This window comes from Lineus longissimus, chromosome 11 (genome assembly GCF_910592395.1).
Source record: "Lineus longissimus chromosome 11, tnLinLong1.2, whole genome shotgun sequence".
In the NCBI taxonomy this organism is placed as follows: Eukaryota; Metazoa; Nemertea; class Pilidiophora; order Heteronemertea; family Lineidae; genus Lineus; species Lineus longissimus.
The window spans coordinates 18,790,934-18,810,815 of record NC_088318.1 but is presented as its reverse complement, the minus strand read 5'-3'; the positions used below and the strand labels follow the sequence as shown (position 1 = coordinate 18,810,815).

Here is a 19,882-nt window from a genome sequence, read left to right as displayed (position 1 = left end):
ACTAGAAGTTTGAAGTTGGCCTGGGTTCCATCAACTAGAAGTTTGAGGTCAGCCTGGGTTCCATCAACTAGAAGTTTGAGGTCAGCCTGGGTTCCATCAACTAGAAGTTTGAGGTCAGCCTGAGTTCTATCAATATAGAGAGGCCCAACTGGACCAAATCACATAAAGAAGATATGTACTTCAAACTGAACTTTATCCAATTTTATTGACAAAACCAGAATGAAGATAATACACCTAATACACTAGGAGTCTCTAAAGTAAAATTCGCCACAAAATAAACAGAGATTCAGTGAAATCTGAAGAGCTACAGGGCATGTTTCAAAAAGTGAATGCCATCTGACACTTCAGTGAATAACTCTAGGAAATAGTCTTGTGACATACATCAACAGAATGAAGCAACTTCATCAACATAACAACCACTAACGACTAAATCTTCGACCAATAAAGCATGACTATGAGAGGAGAGATTCTTAATACATGTATGGCACCTCGCACACCAAGCAAGATAAATAATAAATGTTTCTCGGCCAAACTTGTTCCCTATCCAGTGTTCTCCACTCAGTTCTCTTGTGCTAAGTTATAGAGATTCTGGTGGCATGTTGTTTTGTCTGGTGGTAAATGTAAACATTTGATGTTTCAGCCCGATGGCCACCAAGACCAATATCGGCCGACAGAACACTGCCAGTTCTTTTATATTTCTGCTGCGCTGGATATCTATACATTACTCAAGTGAATACATTTGTAGCTGAACAAAATGTTTACAAGAGTCATATCACAAATACAAATGGGAATCTTAGTAGGAATGTTTGCTGGGATAAATACAGAGAAGCAATCACAGAATCTAAAATTACAACAAAAGTTTAATTCTAAAGTGAAATCACTTGAATCATGGTAGAAAGCCTAGATGTGACCTATGATCTCGTTTGTGAGAGGTGTGTACCAATATCTTTTCATCTTACCCCAATTGGCTACATATTGTACATGTTTACATATAAAGCTTACCTAATGTAAAAGGAAGAAGCATTTTAATCAAATGACCGACAACGCAGGTCGATTTTACAAGAATGTTTTGATTTGCATCTTCAAAAGCTTTAGAATTACAGATGGTTTGTGTATAAAAGTAAATCAAACAACAATATTGGACGGAAAATCCTTTCATGAATTCATGGAATGATATATAATAATTGGAGATTACAACCACAGGGCTCGGGACACTCTGTTAACCAGGCCGGTCACAGGACTCGAGGACACTCTGTTAACCAGGCCGGTCACAGGACTCGAGGACACTCTGTTAACCAGGCCGGTCACAGGACTCGAGGACACTCTCTTAAATATGGCCGTTTTATTTCACCGTTTTGTGAAATTGCAACTTAGAACTATTTTTGATTTAGTGTTTTGACAATCCTACAACAGTAATCTGAAATAGCATTTAGTTTTGCAGCCATAAATTTGGCGATTATCGATAAAAACGAAAAACACGAAAATAAAAGTCATGAGCATTTCTGGGTTTAGAGCCACTGCCGGGTATACTTCAACGTTTCCAGTACGTTCAGCAAACTCCCTTTGATATGGCATATCAACGATTAGGTGCGTGCAGTCATAATCTGAAAAATCCACATAATCAATATCCCTTATGAGAGGATTAGACAGCTCGCGGGTGAATCTAATTAAATCAGGTCCGATGCTGAGAAATACAATTACTTTCCCAGTGGTGGTTTCACTATTAATGCATCACCATTGATTTGATGGAGTCTGCATTCATATCTACCCTCATACGTAGTCAGTTCACAGGCCAGAAAACCTGTGCAATAAATTGGATCTACGCATCTTCATGATTGATTTTCAGCCCTTAAATTGTTAACCCTTTCTGTGCAGCTGGCAAGATATCCTCACCTGACGGTCTCCATGACATCTTGCAGCCCGATACTTTCACGTGACATTTTGATTCTTTCCAATAGAATATACTGACAATTACACGAGCATTACAAATTCAAGTACCAGGTTCAAGTCATATTTAGTGCATAAAACCCAAGAAAAATAACGTAATATGGCTGAACATCTTCATTTACATCAATACCAATATGAAAATGTTCCAACAAGCTGCATTGGGCACAACAGTCCAACAGTATCCCAAGACTGAGCTGCATGACATGTGTGCAGTTTGATTCTTTACTAATTCAATGATCAGTAAAAAGCCTTAAAATGACTATTCAAGTTTATGAAGTTAATGTCATGGATTAAAGATCAACCACCCCCAAATCTCCACATGCTAAACATTTCCCTTAACAGTTTCTTATTCCTTTCATTTCAAGTCAAATTGACTCTTTGAACATGTCTCATTACTTTGGAATGAATAAAACAATATAATGATGATGGTTTACTAACAAGTTTCATAAACTTCCTCAACTGCTAGTGCCAGTGATCACCTGTGACTTCATCACAGAAGCCCAAGGTCTTTCTTAACCTTCTCAACCCGACCTAATAATTCGGTTCTAAACTTATGCATGTATTTATCAACCACATAATTTCTATCTCCCTTGGTTTCCCAATTTCTATAGTGATGTAAAAGACCATCCGACTCTGACAAAATATGTGATCCAAATCCATGCTCAAAATTCCAGATATTATGAACCCCTACAGTAACTGCCCTTCGCACTTCTACAATATTTTTTGATCTTTGATTGGGTGAAAAGATTCGTGGCTGGCGTTTCGTTTTTAAAATAACTTCCATGTTCAGTTTTTTTATGAGAGGAATTTTAGCCAAGTCTTCATCATCGTCCCATTCACATTTGAAAAAGACGTTCCTGAACATATACGACGCGGCATGAACACCGCGTTTCTCTAAATCATTAATCAAAGCTGTCCAATTCTTCTGTCTCCTTGGGACGGCATACTCGTCCAAATCTGTGAACGCGACGTATTTCACTTTTTGATGATTGCGATACAAACAGTCATTCAAATTGGCAATCTGCCCAAAATAATGGATCTCCTGTGTAACGGTCGGCGGCCATGTTTGCACCAAAACAGGTATTGGCCACTGAACTAGTTCAACAATACCCTGCTGAATATATGGCTTCAGAACTTTGTAAACCTCATCACCTAAACTATAGTTATAGAAGGTAAACTTTGTCGCTCCGAGCATTCGATTAGTTTCCAAATTCTCAATCATTTGATCCACACGTTTGTACTTGAAATTAAATGGGGGACTGCAAACTCCAAATCCAGTCATCTTGGAATAGTCTACTTTCTTGGTGTTGAGAACTTTCAGGACATTGGTGGGTTTTTCACACGGACTGCTGACAACGGATACCGCATATGGAATTCTGCCACCTGGTAAAGGACATGTCACATAGAAGCCATCATATCTGAAAAAGAAAATCATTTGATACCTCACATTGAAGCCATCACATATTCATATATGAAAGAGAAAATTGTTGATAACGCATCACATGAAGTTGATAACAATTACATATCTAATAGGAGACATCATTTGGATGATGTTGATGATGATGATGATCATGTCTGAAACAAACATGATGAGTGATATACTGATAACCAAATCCATGTCACATAAAACATGTAAAAAGAATAAAAACTGAGAGTTAGTTCGTTTCAGCCAAAAACATTTTTACAGTAGAAGTTCAATTACTTTCTGCCATGACCCTCTGGTAGCCTTTGACTTTTTACGGCACTTGTCTTCATCACATCTCCATCTCTGTACCACATCTGACAGAAACCTGTTTGCAACGATCTGGCTATGGCAGTTATCCGCACAATGTTGTGACGATCATCAAGATATGCAGCAAAGACATACATAGCCCCGTTACGATATGGCTGAAAAGTCTGTGTCTCTGGGAAGTCAGCTGGTTGTGTTAAATCAGGACAAGTAGTGCTCTTTCTTAGGGGCATCTTGATGGCGACTCCCACCACTCCCTCCCCCAATTTTTGGTCGCCATTCCCCAATCCGACTTGCTGACTGTCATTCGGAATGTTTGGTTTCGCAAGGACAGGTTGTTTCCTTTGAGAAACTTGATTCACATCCGGTACTGGTGGTAGCTTTCCAAGTCCACCGTCCACCTCATTGTGGACCAATAGGTCTTTGCCTGGATCGTTGCCAACACTTCGAGTTTTTTGCAGGCGAAAATGTAGGGTATATAAAGACAGAAAAAATGTCCCAAGGGCCAAAGCAAACACTACGATTCTTTTAGGATAGAAACGCATTATTGACACGACAATTGTTCGAGCTATCGTGTTGAATTTGAATCACAAATACGAGGTTTTTGTGGCCAATTTTCATGAAAAGTTATACATGTCATAAAAAGCGTCATTCGTGATCTCCATTGGGTCTATAGAAATATAGACCACGGTTCCGGAGTTTTCAATGGAACGAAGAAATCCCTATGTTGTGGTAGTTCTAGTACATATGCGTATTTCATCATAATCCTGCTGTGTCTCCGTCTTCGGCTGTCGTTAAAAGGATTGTTTGAGCAGTAATGGGGACGGCTGTCCTTACGAGAAAAATCTCGGATTCACCATAGTAAAATCTGAATTTAACATGGGTGAAATATTTCACCTTCCTAATTCATCATGATGAAATGCTGTCAGTTTACCATGGTGAAAATAAGATACATTTCCCTTAGGGTACACACATGACAGTTGAGTTAGCGAGGTCCCATTCGGTCTGGTTGTGACTTTCTCTCATCATTGACGGCATCAATCTCTGCAAGTTTTGGAGAGACGGAGGAACTGTCTCGCCCGATTATGCCTGGTTGTGACTGTCTCATCTCTCTAACCGTAATGACACGACAGTGGAGGTAGCCAGTTTCATTCGATATCCTGCTTGTGACCACATCTGGGTATACGACACTTCAGAACTTCGGTCCAAGATATGACGATGGTACGGTTTGTGCATAGCTGAAATGACCCGGCTCTGTGTTGGTGATGCAGTCACATCGGCTCTCACATCGTGTGGGCAAGACGGCAGTGCAGCCGGGTCCCATTCGGCTTGTGGTTCTGACTGTCTCGCATCATCTCTTACCGTGTCGGCAAGACCAGAAGACGGTGTGGAGCTGCACTGACCGATCGATTTAGTCTGGTTGTGACGATCTCATGCTCACTGTGTCGGTGTGACAGCGGATATAGTCCCCCTGGAGTCATAGTCCGGTAGCATTGTATTTGACCAATTAAACAGCATGATCTATTGTACCGCTAACCCTAACCAAAACATTTAGCAATGCGGGCTATTGTTACACGGACTATCAGCCCTAGGACTACTATTCCCGTCACACCGGCAATACGGCGAAGCTGCCAAGGCCGACTCAGTCTTGTTATGACTTTCTCATTTCTCTTACCTTCTTTGAAAGAAGGAGAAGCTATTCCTCCCTCGCTCCCCTGCCGTGGACCAGCAGTACTACATGAAACGTATACAAGACGTCCCGATTGGAACAATGCAGCAAGAAACTGACGGGTATATAAACAACTTGATAGGTATAGTATAGTTAAGATAAACCGCATGATTAAACCAGGTTCATATTTGCTTTGACTCAATGAATGACGGATCTGCGGGAGCTGGTTCAGGGGTTCCAGCTGTAAATCGTCCCCCGCCCTAAAAACGGGCGATATTTTTTATTTTACGCAAATGCCTAGTTCCAATTTCTTAGCTTAGATGGCGGTACCTGACAGTGACGAAGACATGTGAAGATGTGACACTAAATGCATAAGGATTTACCGTGGCTCTATGTTGTTCATCTGCTGGGGAGGACCATGTTCTTCAGAAATGACTTTTGTCAATGAGACAGTAGACCGGCCTGGCCCTTCCCTCTAATGGATGTTCCTTTTCGCTACTTGGTGCGCCTTCTCCCCAATTGTGTCAGGTTCTACATTGTGCCCCATGTCTCCTCTAGATGTGCCCTCCCCTTCATAGCGCACCATAGCAGTGTTGCTACATAGTGTACCAAGTCCATGCCCCTTTACTAGGCGTACTCTGTCTGATTTGGATGTCGCTCTCCCAACAAAGTGACCATGTTTCTACAGGGTGGACCATGTCTCTACTGAATGTATCTTTTCTCTACAGGGTGTGCCGTGTTACTAGTACATGTAATATACTATTGCTGGATGTGCCATATGCTGCAGGGTGTGCCATGTTTCTACTCGATGTGCCTTGTCAATGCAGAGTGTGATATGTAGCTACAGAGTGTGTCTGTCATATGCCATACACGGGTTACGGTCGACTCATGAAAACAGGTGATAATAATATGATCCAAAGTTTTGGGACTCTGGGTAACGGTGTGTAATGACGCATGGCTGCAATATGATCCATGCTGTCCGAAGACGCAACGCAGCAGCAACCCATACAGTTATAGACAAGACTGCTTCGATATGGACCAAGGCAACAAAAGCTGGGTCAGGAGTCCCATCAACATGATCGTTTGATCAGTAAGTTTAGCCATGTCGTCAGAATACGAGTTTCGGCTGTTCAGTCGATTCGGGATTATGATTCACGAAGACCACAAGATGGTTGTGAAAAGATCCAAGCCATCTGAAGACGGGACATGGCTGCCCTGTGATATATATACGAAATGTTCGAGGCATTATAAAAATTGTGCCCGCTATGAAGGGCGGTATACCGAAATGTCGTCAAATTATGGATGACGGCCGATGATTTGGACGTGATCCGCAGTGTCTAAAGACGAGCTATGGCAGTTCCGTGGAATAAAACTAAGACGAAACAGAAATATCAAACCATACAAATAAATTGTATTCTTTTTATATGTACAGGAGAACCTCTCTGTAAAGGACATTCTTGGCAACAACAAGTACTATCCTTGATAAAGAGGTGTCCAGATTACAAACGTAAGATCCTATGGAAAAGACCGACCCCGGACCAAAATTTGTGTCCTTTCAACAGAAGTGTCCGTTGAGGATGGTTGCTGAATGTACCGCATCTCAAATACTTGCTCCAAGATCTGCCGTACAAATGTATATTTACATGATTATAAGACAAACCGTTGTTTACACAGAAAGTAACATACAGTGCATCTTTTTGCATTGTGTTGCGTGGTCGCCAAGTACACAAACGTATGCCAATTCTGGACCCTCACGGTCAGGTCGGTTGTTATAATTTCTCCAAAGCCTCCATAGCCTCTGTGACATCGGCTTCCGGTCTGTCATCCTCTTTTCTTGTAGCAGGGCGGATGCTTTTCTAAAAATAAAGTGATGAGAAGAGTGAGAAACTTCCAAACCTAATTAATCCGACCTCACTCGTGATGGAGTCGCCTCATGCCGATTTACCAAGCGGTGTAAGTCAGACTGAAATAAGACGTATATCGGGTCCCCGGCCACCAACTCGGCTAGGCATACGATAAAACAACACCGTAGACATCGTTCGTGCGTTGTACTTAGTCGTACGTGTGAAGGTTGCGAAACATGACTAATGAGGATTCCCCCGGGCAAAGCTCACCTTTTCTTTCGGTGCTTGCGACTTCTTTGCTGAGGCCACCAGTGTGTTGCGGATCTCATCGTAGTTTTGGTCTGCCGCCTCCATCTTTGATTTCATTTTGTTCGAAAGCTGGAAATAAGCAAATATGGAAAATGGTCTCAAGTCAAGTAACTGAAGCAGAGTGCATGATTTCCTATGAAGACGGACTATTTAACCAATACAACTTCAGTGATCAAGCGCTCAGACCAGCTCACCAAAGACAACAGTCTCTCAATCCGGCTCCCAGATTTGACCACAAATTGCTCAGTTGAGACTGATAGAAACACATTTTCACAATAGAGTAACTACCGGTTATACATACCCGTTTAAGATTTGTCGCAACCACTTTCGTTTTACTTTTTTGTTTGGAAACATTCGACCCGCCGACCTTGGCCACCTTGAAGACTGACTGATCTTTCCTTTTATCTTTAGTTTGACCTTGAACTTTTGTTTGACTTTGACCTTTCGTTTGGCCTTGACCTTTGCTCTTCTTTCCCATATTTCTTTTCTGTACCTAGAAATAGAATTGTGGATACTGGTACTTTGTTTTCGGCTATTGTTTTTCCGGACACTGATCCAAGGAAGCTATTACATCGGCAATCGAGACTGAGAACAATTTCGAATTCGTGTAAAAGGCCCACCTCCACAAAAGCGTTTCACGCGGCATATACTATACAGGGCCCGCTTTGTCCGTGTTGGCAACGCGGCGTGAGGTAAAGAAGGCCATGACCGGAGGGCGATATAGGCCTACGACGAGTGAAGTTCTTAGATGGAGACAGGCCTCTTACTCTTGCGGCATGGACTGGGGATTTGAGAATCCGTGACGGGTATCCTCTAACTGTTCAATAATGGCGGATTATGGTCAAATTTAAAAGGTTCATTTCTACAGTAAAGCCTGCAAATAGGCCCATTTCAACGAACTATGCGTAGGCCGTGTGCCGTGCGAAAAAAAGCACTACTGCTTTATTAGTTTTACAAGCCAATCACTTAGAATAACATAAATTGCACGACGAACTTTAATCACAACTGAGCCGCGATTATCGAATTGCTTCGTACATGACTAGGAATGTTTACTTTCTGAGAAAACAGCGACGTCGCAACTCTCCTTTTTATTAGATTTAGGTAGTTTAAGTCCCAGTCGTTAGGAAAATAACATTGCTGTGTTTTGAGGGTGTCCCAGTCGTTTTTATCGATGTGGTCGTCGGATGTCATTAGCACTTCTTTTTTGAACGCAACCGTGATGATCAACCAAACAGACCCACTTTGTCATTATGGCGCTCGATACCAAATGGTTAATGTTTATTTAACAATATCAATATTGTGCTATTATATCTGAACATGAAGAGGAGATGACCCAGTTTCATCCTGTTTGCTGAATGATTGACCAGGTCAGGAGCCGTCTCGTACAAATCACGATCAACAAAGGTGCGCTGAAATAACTCCAACGCGAATTTCGCGACGACCATTTCATTGTTTTTCATAACTTAACACGAAGTTGATGACTTTTAATGGAAGTAACATCGCCGGACAATAAGCCTCGTCCCCAGAGATGATTCTACTATGTCTCCATTCTAAACAGCATACCACCATCGCCACCTAAAGTAGACCCCTTCCATCCCCAGCCGGCTGAAATATCCAGTCAATCCGTTAGCTTCGTGACGTCAGTGCGCACCACCACACAACGCTTGTCTCGGAACATTAGCACTAGCAGAGGGACACGGGCAAGACAAGTTGTGCCCGTCCCAGTATATTCATCAGGATTATCTCAAATCAGTACAACATTTAGGATATCTCAAAGGATTATCAAGATGATACGATTATTGAGTTGTCTCACTTGTGTCCTGGGTAAGTTTACTAAGTTTGATTTCAGATTTTGAATTCTCGAACATGTTTCATCACGAATTGGTCTTCGCCTGAGTTGTGACATACTGTTGGTGTTGTTGGTCTCCAGAGAACCCCTAAAGAAGGGCTTAGGCCCTTTTGGCATGAAACAGCTTTGTGTGGCTAAGTGTTTTCTCTTCTACTCAAATATATGTGAGCGTTGTGTTGAAAGTTTGCAGACCCACACATGTAAATGCTTTTCTATACCGAATGCGTATGCGAACATTATTGGCTTGCGAACAATTATGGTATAATTATTTCAGGTCAGGTCTGAAGTTGGTTAGCTATTTGTTTTGGGGTGGAATGGTCACTGCTGGGAACTATCGCAGTTTCTCGCGTTTCACAGGCTTTATGGTCAGTTACGATGTCGAGTCAATAACTTGTACCAATGAAGACACTCAAATTGATCCAATGCCGGTGCATACCGTTTGGTTTCCCGCGTTTGCTGGCGGTTCCCGGTGTATGGAGGAAACGAAGCTCATGAACGGGTCCGACATGGCCAACACACAAACCTGGACAGGTGTTAGTTGACCAGCCCTTGATGGCCACGTCGAACTCTTGCCCCAAACATCCACCCCCACCCCACCCGAAACCCCCTCCCCAAACCCCCTCCCCCGCCGTAGAACGTAAAGAAGAAAAGGCTGTGAACATCGGACTTTACCTTCTCGACCGAGTGAGTGCAGTATTAGCAGTGAACATCTCTTCCTGCGGTTAAAATTGTGACACAGACCAGCAGCTAGTGAATAGGTGGATAGAAATAAGTTATCGTCACACCATCAACAAACCGTATACAAACAGCTTCCGCCATGAACTCAGATGTCCGCGTCCCGCGGGAGAGGTTGATTGGTGCTCATCAATGTGTCGTCACGGTTGAACATGATCGAGACAAAGAGGCATGTCCATATACACCAGTCCAAACAAACAATATTAGAGTGACCTATTCGTCAATACCCCAACACTTGGTCATGGATGTCAGATCATGCGATTGTGTTTCCGGCGATTTGTCTTACCTCTAAATGGAAGGTTGAGGATGGGGCCGTTGGCTGCCATACCATCAAACCCGCTCTGTACCATAATCCGTTCGGGCAATATACAAAAGCTGAGTTAAACACAGTGAGGACAACCTGTTGTTACCATGTCAAACCATGAGGGTATAAATAAGAGTCAAATGTTTGGTGAATCTGAGATGTGCATTTGACAGACAGAGGAGAGGTTTCCGTCACAGTCTCGCAAATGTTCACCTGAAGTCTATTGTGTGGGCCGTGAAAAAGATGCCTTCTCCCGCAATACCAAATCGTTTAAGAGTTTCATTGGCTGATTTCACGCTCGGAATATAGTATTTAAAGGTCACTGATCTAGTTAGAGGCTGATCTAAGATGCTCCTGCAATTGAATGCTTGTGTACAACTCCCGGGATATCTCACGTCCCAAAATGGCGGCCATGTTTTGTTTGTCTCGTCTGCTATTCAAGCAACAACAATCAGAACTCCGTCACAACAATAACAAATAATCTATCTTCCCATTTACATCTTTCTGAATAACATTTTCTGAATGCTTTACAATTTAGTTTCCGGTAGTAAAAAGACCATGACGAGACCCACCCGGGTTTTTTCAGGTAAGATTTGGATGGTCGACCCAGGGGGTGGGGGACACCCGCCCTCACTCTTTCAGTTATTGTTGGGAGGTTTTTAGTGTTACCAACCCGGCTGCTATCAGGGAGTCGTGTATACATCGGTTACGTCACGCCGTATATAAGGCATGTTTGCAACATTGAGCTTTCATCGGAGTTTTACCAAACCTGAAGCCGGTGACCCAAGTTATCTGTGTTGGGTGAGGGACGAGGCCGGTTCACTGCCTCCGAAGTGTAGCAACGACATGACTGGCCGCTGACTATCACATATCGGCAATAAAAGTATAAGCTGAATAATATGTATATTATCAACAGAAAAATAACCAAAAGCTCAGACTTGTGCTTGTGGCTCGATAAAAAGGACAGGAAATGCCGGCCATTGTGATCCGTTAGATTTGTTCTGATGAAAGCAAGCGACAATACCAGGTCGCCGTGTTCAGGCCAATGGAAGCCCTTTCCATTCGGGCACATGGATGAAAAGCTAAGGTATTGATATGCCAAAGTGCTTGTGAGTCCAATCTGATGTGAATCGAACACGAAGGCTGTAATATATACTCCCGGGGTAGTCCATTTCGTCATCCTATTCATACTGTCTCGAGGGACTGACGAGGCCGGCCCACTGCGTCCAGAGTGTAGCAATAGCTTTACAACTGTAGAACATGGTGACAGGGCAGCCGACAGCTTGGTAATTACTCAGGGTGTGATTTTTGTTTTGTTTGGGTGCAGAGTGGCGAGAAATGACGAAATGGGAATGAACGGTCGCGCGCCAGACGTTTCAACACAATTTGATGACGTAATCATAAGTGTTCGCATGGTTCCATGTTTCTTTTACGTTATTTTCTATAACTTCTTCACACATCGGAAACTCGGTGTAAAAATTGCCTGGCCTATCGGCGCAGAATGAGACACAACTTGCGAACAATGGCCCAGGATATAATCGAAATAGGATAATACTATATTATAAAAGAGACAATATAATCCGTACGTTTTCCAAAACCTTACAAATTCAAGTCCTTATCGTTATGATCTCTATCTTAGGCTTTGTCCCTGCTTTTCTATTTCTGCGACAAATAAGTGAACCGGGACAATAAACAGGAGTGTTATCCCAGAACACCATATTCTATGATAGAAAGCATAATGGCACACTAGTCGTATTGTTATGCGAGACATGCGTGATTATTGTTTAAACGACTCTCATGGACCCACTTTTGTGATATTTCTCCACCTCGCACAAACATTATGTGGGGCAGCTTTTCTTTCCGCGGCCCTCTTCAGGTCTTTCAGATTGATGGCATCGGTATAATTCACCGTATACACATATATTAGTCATTGAGCAGTCTCTTCGACAGACTTTGCTAAAACTGAGTATATAATCCACCCATGTGTTAGTCTGCATTTCGTTACCGTCTTTCCGGGCGACAGGACGAGGCCGATCCATTGCATCCGGAGGGCACCCTTGCGTATGACCCAACATCTATTCTGCTTCCTCAAGAGGCGAAACACTTCTTCGTCCGACTGATTATACAGTCCTTTGTGTTCTTTTGGAGACGATGTTATGGGTAAATACATAATTGGACAATAACGTCTGATCATGCAAGTTTGACAATGTCCGTGTCGTCTGCTCCGAAAATTTCCAATTGGGCGATAATGTGATGGACAATGGTTACATACCGACCATCAACTCATCGGACAAGACGTAGCCTACTTGATATTTGAGTGCCCAGATTTAAAGGGACAAGAATGTTAATGGATTACTGATGAGATAAGATACCCCAGGTCACCACCATGGGCCGCCACTGGCAGCAATCTCTCTGCAACCATGCTCATATCAATATTAGACAGGGACGTACTGTCGAATTCTTGCACCTTGCTTGTTGTATTTTCACAGACACACGATCCGTCTTTCATTCAAAAAACACACATACATGTATTTTGTCATAATGCCGTCGAAATGAAATATAGAAAACATTAACACCTGGGATCGTTTAGTTATCAAGTTTGAAGGGTAGGAGAATTGTCACGTCGCCTTGTACGCCAAACAAAGTCTGGTATGACGTCATCTGTTGTTTACATGTATTCGTCCGTTTCCTCCTTCACAACCAACAGAAGCATTGTTCTGTCTGGCTTAGTCTTCAAGACCACAATCAATTGTAATGTAATCAGATTGAATTAGGCGGGTGTGAAAAGCAAAACACCATGCCGTACAATCTCCTTAGCATACATAAAATTCAAGCATATTTTCTAATCTCTCTGCCAGTATTATTGACCATTGACCAATGACTTCCAAACTTCCTCCTTCAGACAAGAGTTTCAGCAGACCTGTTCAGCGTCGTCGTTTAGCTGATCTGTTCAAAACACCCTTTTCAGATCGAGCTTCAGAAACGCTGTTAATATCGTACTTCCAAACATTTTTTTCAGATGGAGTTACAATACACCACCATTGTTCATCTAATTACGAAGAAAGTTACCCTTTTCAAACTTTGAAAGACATCGTACATGTTAGTTTTGTTCGAGCATTGTCAACCTCGAACCATATCTTTCTCCAGAACGATGTTTATATCATATCATCCAAGTCTCACCATATGTCCTTTTCTTCTCGTTCCAGTGGCCCTCCACTATGGAATGTCAGCCAGGATGACAACAGAGCGCCTGACCATGGACCTGGCAACATTTATAGAGGACGAACACCTCAACGAAGCGACAGTGGGCGTGATGCGTGACGGCAAGTTGGTCTATGCCCAGGGTTTGGTCAAGAAGAGCAGCCGGGCGGTCGATGTGAGGTCACCACACGAGATTCCAGCACTGTCCATGTCGCATCTGATTGCATGTCTTGCCGTTCTTAGACTCAAGGAGGACGGCTATGTCGCATTAGATGACAAGGTCTTCGGCAAAGGTGGCCTCCTTTCTGATTACGTCACCAAGAAGAGATACTCCTTGAATGCACGTGTTGGTCAGGTGACCTTGGCTAACCTCATGCAGCAGACGGTAGAGTGGACAGTCAAACCAGAAGATTGGACAAGGAACACTTTCCCAGGTGACGTCATAACTGGGGCGATGACTGATCCGTTGAGGCGGACACCGGGAGAGACATTTAGATTCTCCATCTTGAATGAGTATTTGTTGCGCATCATCGTGGAAGTCTACTGGGAGACAAGCTATGAAGATTTTGTCAAACAGTTCATCATGGTCCCGTTGGGCATGTTCCACTCACGTCTTTCCCACCAGATCAATCCAACCCAAAACATAATGGACCTGCCAGCACATCTTCAGTCTCTCAAAATCCCACTCTTACCCTCCATCTGGCAGTTGTCAGTTTATGACGCAATGCGTCTTCTTGCTGCCATTGATGGGTCCCGTAGCTTGCTGATGGGATGGAATACATTACAACTGATCTACCAACGACCGAAACAGCCATACCTCCAACACTCGGATGCCTGGCAAGGGATGGGCGTATTCGTGAAGAATGACGGATCATTCTGGCTGGAGTCGGTTGTAGACACTCACTATGTCTTCTTCTACAACAGTGGCTCTGATCTGTCTCGTGCAGCTCTGGGGTTGAAAGATGCCCCTAAAGGATCTCATATCTGTGTGTTGTCCTACATGCAGGGTGACAACATATCTGGCTACAAACAAGATGTCCTCGACCTTGTGCTACGAGTGGACACATGGCCCACCCTTGATATCATCAGCGGGGACTTGTTCGATTCCAAACTTGAAAGCAAGGCTTTGCGCTACCATATTTCAGAACATCACTTCGCTGCTTATACCAGCGCTCTGAAACATGCCGGGTATCATCCAATCTGGTTGAGCGCGTATACCAACAAGGGGCACACTTTCTTCACCGTTGTTGCAGAGCAGAGTAACAATGTGGAGACTGGAGATTGGATCGTGGAACATGGACTTTTGACAAAACGCTACAAACGACGAGTAGAGAAGTTGGAATTGGATGGATACACACTAAAGATCACGCAGAACTACATCTGCAACTCGCACTCTGGTGTCATCTGTCATGTGATCCTGTTGGTGAAACTGCCAGTAGCACAACGCGTCGCTTACATCCATCTGTACGAACACATGAACGAATACCTTGAAGATGCTGGACATTATTACAAGAATGACTACATCCCTGTCGTACAAAGCGTCGTCAATAGATTAGGTCATTCTCATGTCAGTGCGATCTTGCACCACGCGGGAAACAAGGAATATAAACCCTACATGGAGCTTGATCTCAACAACTTGGAGACGACCATCTACAAGGAAGCAGTCAGCGAGCGCAATCTCTACTACATTGACCCGTACTTCAAGAAGGGCGAGATCCTCTTCTCGGCAGTGTTCAAGAAGGGAGACTCAAGACGCTGGATGCTCCAACAGGACCTGAGACCCGAAGAAGTCAAGTTTGAAGTTGAAAAGCTTCTGACCACAAGATATTTCCCGGAGATTATGGTCGCTTACGAAGTAGATGGAGAGTTGTACTTCACCATCATGTATATATTACAGTAGTGTCATTAATCTAATCAAGGGGAGGCCCATCCTAAAGACGAAGTTAACATCTTGTACTAACTGTAGCACCCAGCAATATCATGTCAAACAGGGATGGATCCAGGAGTCTGATTGAGATGGAGGGGTGGACAGAGATAGACTAGAGGTAGACTCCCGGGGCAGTCCATTTCGTCACCCTATTCATACTGTTTCATAGGGTGAAGGACTGAATGCACGATAGAGGGGGCACACAGGGGTTTTAAAGGTGCACCCCTAAATCCGTGTCTGTCAGATGAACATTGAGAATGTCAGAATTGGTCAAAATTCAGTAGCCCTCATATCATATTTTTTCCTCCCAATGTTCTATTGTTGAACTAGGCAACTGGACCTTTTGCCCGTGTCATTTCGGTACAGCTCAGAAAAGTTGTACATCTGAATATAGTGTCTCACTTATTTTCAAAACTAGTCAAATTTAAATTGTAAATAGTTTATAACTAAGTTTAAGAGTAGCATAACTTTTTATACCACTGAATATATATACTCCAGTTTCGCACCCCTAAGGTCCACTGCAGTAAGCCAGTGTATGCGTTCATTTTGGTAGGCCCACGACGGGAGTAAGTTTCTTGATTGATTGACCTAGCTGGACGCTAGAAGTGAGAAACTAGAGTATAAAGAACTTTGTAATGGACTCTCAATGTGTGCAGAATATGCATGTGCATCTAACAACATTTATTAAAAGGGATAGAAAAGAACTGTTGCGTCATCACCTGTCATGCTGGAGGGACAGACAAAAGAAAGCAAGCCCAAGTGACCATGACTGCATTTGATTGAGTTTTATAAGTCAGTAATAAACATGCAGTTCTTTGCAAAAATTAGTGAATAATCTGTAACTTCAGAAGATTACACATGAAAGAGACTCCCTTCTGTATAATGTGTTTGTAACTGTCTTCCATGCTGTTTAATAGAATAAAGTTCTTTTCAAGAAACAGTTGTCTTACTTCATGTTTTCCAACTGTTTGTAGGTCTAAGGGGTTGTCACAGCCCAGGAACTTAGTTATGGCGAGTTTGGAGAGTAGTTGCACCTCCCATAGTGGACACCTCTCTATCAAGGACACCCTCCCTATTAAGGACACTGGTTTTGGTCCCAAATTGGTTGTTTCCATTCCATTCAATCCCTAATCAGGACACCTCTCTATTAAGGCCCACATGTGTCCTTAGTATCATGGTGGGAGCCCTGGTTCGAACCCCACAGGCACAATCAGCATGAGACTCTCCAGGCAGCTGGTCTCTGCCTTACATGCCTTATTCCACCCATGAAGTGTATAAATGGTCACAAATGATACTGAAATGATCAGCTTGCTGTCGCACTCAGCCAGTGCTGCGCGTTTCCATTTCAAGCTCAATCCTGTACCCAGCCCTGGCCCTGGAAGTGGAACTGGAGGGGAATAGTGGGTCTATCATTCAAGCCCAACACGAAGCAATACCCTCCCTGTACCCAGCCCCGACCCTGGAACTGGAGGGGCATAGTTGGTCTATCAAGCCCCACACTGAAGCAATACCCTCCACCCTGGTACATGGTATGCACTACTTGGTAAGTGAGATCCTGATCAGTAAATTTTCCTACCGGTACTGATTTTTTGCTTCACCCTGTATCTCAAATATTGAACCACGCGTGAACATGAGTGTCTTGTTCCTGCCATTTTTCAACACTTTTGATGTCCAGCTATTCAAGGAAATGGTTGTATTTACTCACTTGTTTGAGGAAAGCGTCAAAACATCTATCAGTTACGTAAAAACCGACTCTATTCCACAAAATTTACAGAAACGGCATGAAATTTCTTAACAGAAAATGCAATCCTGCCATCTAGGGGAGTACAGGTTTTCGTGCACAGGTAGCACTTGGATCCTATGCCGTAGTGTATCTTCTTTGTAAATTTTGTGAACATTACAACCTGCAAACGAGAGTGTCTGGTACGTACGCTACACTCCGCTGACGAACGTGAAAAATGTTTTGTAACCTTGATGTTGTTTGTTTTAACGTCTTGTTTTGATAATATTCAGAGCAGTTTTATCCATATTTAAAGTGTGACTTGACTGGACAGCTCACTGCAAAAACTCAGTGAATGATGGCAGGGAAGATGCGAGTGTTGATTGGTAAGAATTGTGACTGGCATTGCGATTTCTCAAGTCATTGTTGATTGATGAACAGTAGACACTCAGTAGTGAGACAGGCCGGGTACCCGCCGAGGCCAACAATCAACAAACATTCCACATTGACTTTGCTGAGCAGTGAGTTGATTGGGGTATGTCGTACCGATACATTAAGGCCGAGTTGCTGTAGTTACTGTGTAGGGTACATGACGATGACAGAATGGCCTGTGTCGGATTGACATTCAAAGGAAAGCAATAGAAGTTGGCATGAGGCTCATATAGCGAGACAGCATTAAAGCCCCAGTACCTTCAGTGACATGGTGGGTCTATTTCAGGTGGTGGTACAGGTTTTGTTGGACGTCACCTTCGAGCATGGTTGGGAGAAAATGGTTACCAGGTGACATGCATATCAAGGAATGATGGACCTGGATGTATCTCTTGGGTAAGATGATGACATTCTGAATCTCAAGAAGGAGAACGTTCTTATTCCACAAGAAACTCGATCTGTTCACATATGCATCCATTCACCTCACAGTGATACACAGACCGTCTTTGCAGTCTGACTTGACCCACAAATGCGCAAAATGTAACTTGTCCATTACTGCTTCCATAATTCTCCAAAATGTAGTATTTTTTTCATAGGTTTCTTTTGAATTTGCAGACTGAGTTAGTGAGAAAAGGTCTCCCAGAATGTGTAGCTGTTGTTAATGTGGCAGGAAGAAACCTTCTGGAGCCATTCAAAAGGTAAACTTTTTCTGAATTTGACAGCAGTTTTCAAAAACAGACATTCCTACATCAGTAATCCACCTAGGTACATTACTGACAATTACAACCATCTTAACATTGATTTTGCCGTATTTCATTTCTCCTCCTTTCATTCACAGCTTCACCCCCCTCTACAAAGAGGAGCTCTATTCAAGCCGCATAGACACCACCGAAAATCTTGCTAATCTAATCCGTGAGGCGAAAGTCAAACCAAAAGTATTTGTATCAACATCTGCTGTTGGTAAGTATGATTGGTCGAGAAAGAAATTGGCAACATCAAAGAACTTGGAACAATAAATGAAAGTAGACCAGCATTAGAATGTCACTGCGCAGACACACACATGTCACATCTGTGTGCATGACACTGATGTTTTCAACTTTTTATCTCAAGGTTACTACCCACCAAGCTCGACGGCAGAATATGATGAGGACAGCCCCGGTGGAAACTTTGACTTCCTGTCTGGTTTGTGTGCTGATTGGGAAGCTGCTGGTCAATTAGAGCCCGAGCTCAATGTTCGACAGGCCACAGTCCGACTCGGTAAGATGTGATCTTTGCAGGGAGATCAGTGGCTGTTGAGCGCCAGGCCGATAATTAGGAGGCTCCACCCTCATAAGAATACCCACCGGCCGAAGATGGCATCACGAGGCCAAGTGCTGGGCAGCACCACAGTATCACTGTGTTTTTCATCATTGGCGATACTAATTGAGGGAATTACTATGTACAGATGACCCCTTTAAACTTAGCATACAGTACATGATAAACGACTCTGTTTCTCTTTCAGGAGTGGTCCTGGGAAGGGACGGTGGAGCCATACAGAACATGTACATCCCATTCTTTCTCGGAGTTGGTGGTAGAATCGGCAGTGGTAAACAGTGGTTGCCATGGATACATGTCGGAGATGCTGCCGGCATTTATGCCCATGCGATAGAGAATGACCACGTTTCTGGCATCCTGAATGGAACATCGCCCAATCCTGTCACAAATTCAGAATTTACCGTGGCATTTGCCAAGGCAATGTGGCGACCTGCTTTCTTTCCTTTACCGGAATTTGTTGTGAATGCAGTGTATGGACCTGAAAGGGGAAAGGTTCTGCTGCAAGGACAGAAAGTCATGCCCAAACGGACTCTGGAATCTGGATACAAGTTCATTTTCCCAGAAATTGATGCGGCGTGTAAAGAGTGTAGTGTTTTCATCCCTGATATCAAACGCCTCCAATAGAATTTGGTTGGTCTCTCACCCAAGGACTTGAAGTTTGTCATCACCTGGGTGGCTATTTTGTACATGTCATATCCAACGATATTATTACAGTCTCTGCTATGTCCATAAACAATTGTATTGTTCTGAAGCTGCCGATTCACCACGGCAAGGAATCCTACAAACGTTACAAAAATGAGGCGAATCTCTCAATTAGAACTTTCATGAAAATGTTATCAGTGTTTGTTCGTAGAATTTGTACTTGTGTTAAACTAATTGCAATCAATAACAACAAAAAAAGATAT

General features: G+C 43.2%; 4 protein-coding genes across 4 annotated transcripts; 2 read left to right on the top strand and 2 right to left on the bottom strand.

The window, feature by feature from the left end:
* Positions 1-186: 186 nt before the first annotated feature.
* LOC135496230 (uncharacterized) lies at positions 187-4,334 on the bottom strand. Its single transcript, XM_064785422.1, has 2 exons — positions 3,650-4,334; positions 187-3,365 (listed from the first exon to the last, which is right to left on the bottom strand). Exons 1-2 carry the CDS (start codon positions 4,219-4,221, stop codon positions 2,438-2,440), a joined length of 1,500 nt encoding a protein of 499 aa, XP_064641492.1. The 5' UTR covers positions 4,222-4,334; the 3' UTR covers positions 187-2,437.
* A 2,404-nt stretch (positions 4,335-6,738) lies between these two features.
* LOC135496130 (uncharacterized) lies at positions 6,739-17,350 on the bottom strand. Its single transcript, XM_064785272.1, has 4 exons — positions 17,220-17,350; positions 7,800-7,991; positions 7,460-7,567; positions 6,739-7,201 (listed from the first exon to the last, which is right to left on the bottom strand). Exons 2-4 carry the CDS (start codon positions 7,974-7,976, stop codon positions 7,115-7,117), a joined length of 372 nt encoding a protein of 123 aa, XP_064641342.1. The 5' UTR covers positions 7,977-7,991; positions 17,220-17,350; the 3' UTR covers positions 6,739-7,114.
* Positions 9,050-16,452, top strand: LOC135495995 (uncharacterized). The gene is made up of 2 exons (XM_064785071.1): positions 9,050-9,322; positions 13,593-16,452. Exons 1-2 carry the CDS (start codon positions 9,286-9,288, stop codon positions 15,485-15,487), a joined length of 1,932 nt encoding a protein of 643 aa, XP_064641141.1. The 5' UTR covers positions 9,050-9,285; the 3' UTR covers positions 15,488-16,452.
* Positions 17,351-17,466: 116 nt separating the features above from the next.
* LOC135495444 (epimerase family protein SDR39U1-like) lies at positions 17,467-19,881 on the top strand. Its single transcript, XM_064784093.1, has 6 exons — positions 17,467-17,620; positions 17,953-18,059; positions 18,279-18,361; positions 18,502-18,623; positions 18,774-18,920; positions 19,165-19,881. The coding sequence occupies exons 1-6, from the start codon at positions 17,590-17,592 to the stop codon at positions 19,599-19,601; spliced, it is 927 nt and encodes a 308-aa protein (XP_064640163.1). The 5' UTR covers positions 17,467-17,589; the 3' UTR covers positions 19,602-19,881.
* The last annotated feature ends 1 nt before the right edge of the window (position 19,882 follows it).

Bases quoted from the DNA above. Each gene is read 5' to 3' on its own strand.
- LOC135495995 (XM_064785071.1), top strand. From the start codon at position 9,286: ATGATACGATTATTGAGTTGTCTCACTTGTGTCCTGG. The intron at 9,323-13,592 runs GTAAGTTTACTA...TTCTCGTTCCAG, and splicing joins TTGTCTCACTTGTGTCCTGG to TGGCCCTCCACTATGGAATG.
- LOC135496130 (XM_064785272.1), bottom strand. From the start codon at position 7,976: ATGGGAAAGAAGAGCAAAGGTCAAGGCCAAACGAAAGGTCAAAGTCAA. The intron at 7,568-7,799 runs GTATGTATAACC...GCTTATTTCCAG, and splicing joins TTGCGACAAATCTTAAACGG to CTTTCGAACAAAATGAAATC. The intron at 7,202-7,459 runs GTGAGCTTTGCC...CTTTATTTTTAG, and splicing joins CGCAAGCACCGAAAGAAAAG to AAAAGCATCCGCCCTGCTAC.
- LOC135495444 (XM_064784093.1), top strand. From the start codon at position 17,590: ATGATGGCAGGGAAGATGCGAGTGTTGATTG. The intron at 18,060-18,278 runs GTAAGATGATGA...TTGAATTTGCAG, and splicing joins GACCTGGATGTATCTCTTGG to ACTGAGTTAGTGAGAAAAGG. The intron at 18,362-18,501 runs GTAAACTTTTTC...TTTCATTCACAG, and splicing joins CTTCTGGAGCCATTCAAAAG to CTTCACCCCCCTCTACAAAG.
- LOC135496230 (XM_064785422.1), bottom strand. From the start codon at position 4,221: ATGCGTTTCTATCCTAAAAGAATCGTAGTGTTTGCTTTGGCCCTTGGG. The intron at 3,366-3,649 runs GTAATTGAACTT...TTTCTTTTTCAG, and splicing joins CCAGAGGGTCATGGCAGAAA to ATATGATGGCTTCTATGTGA.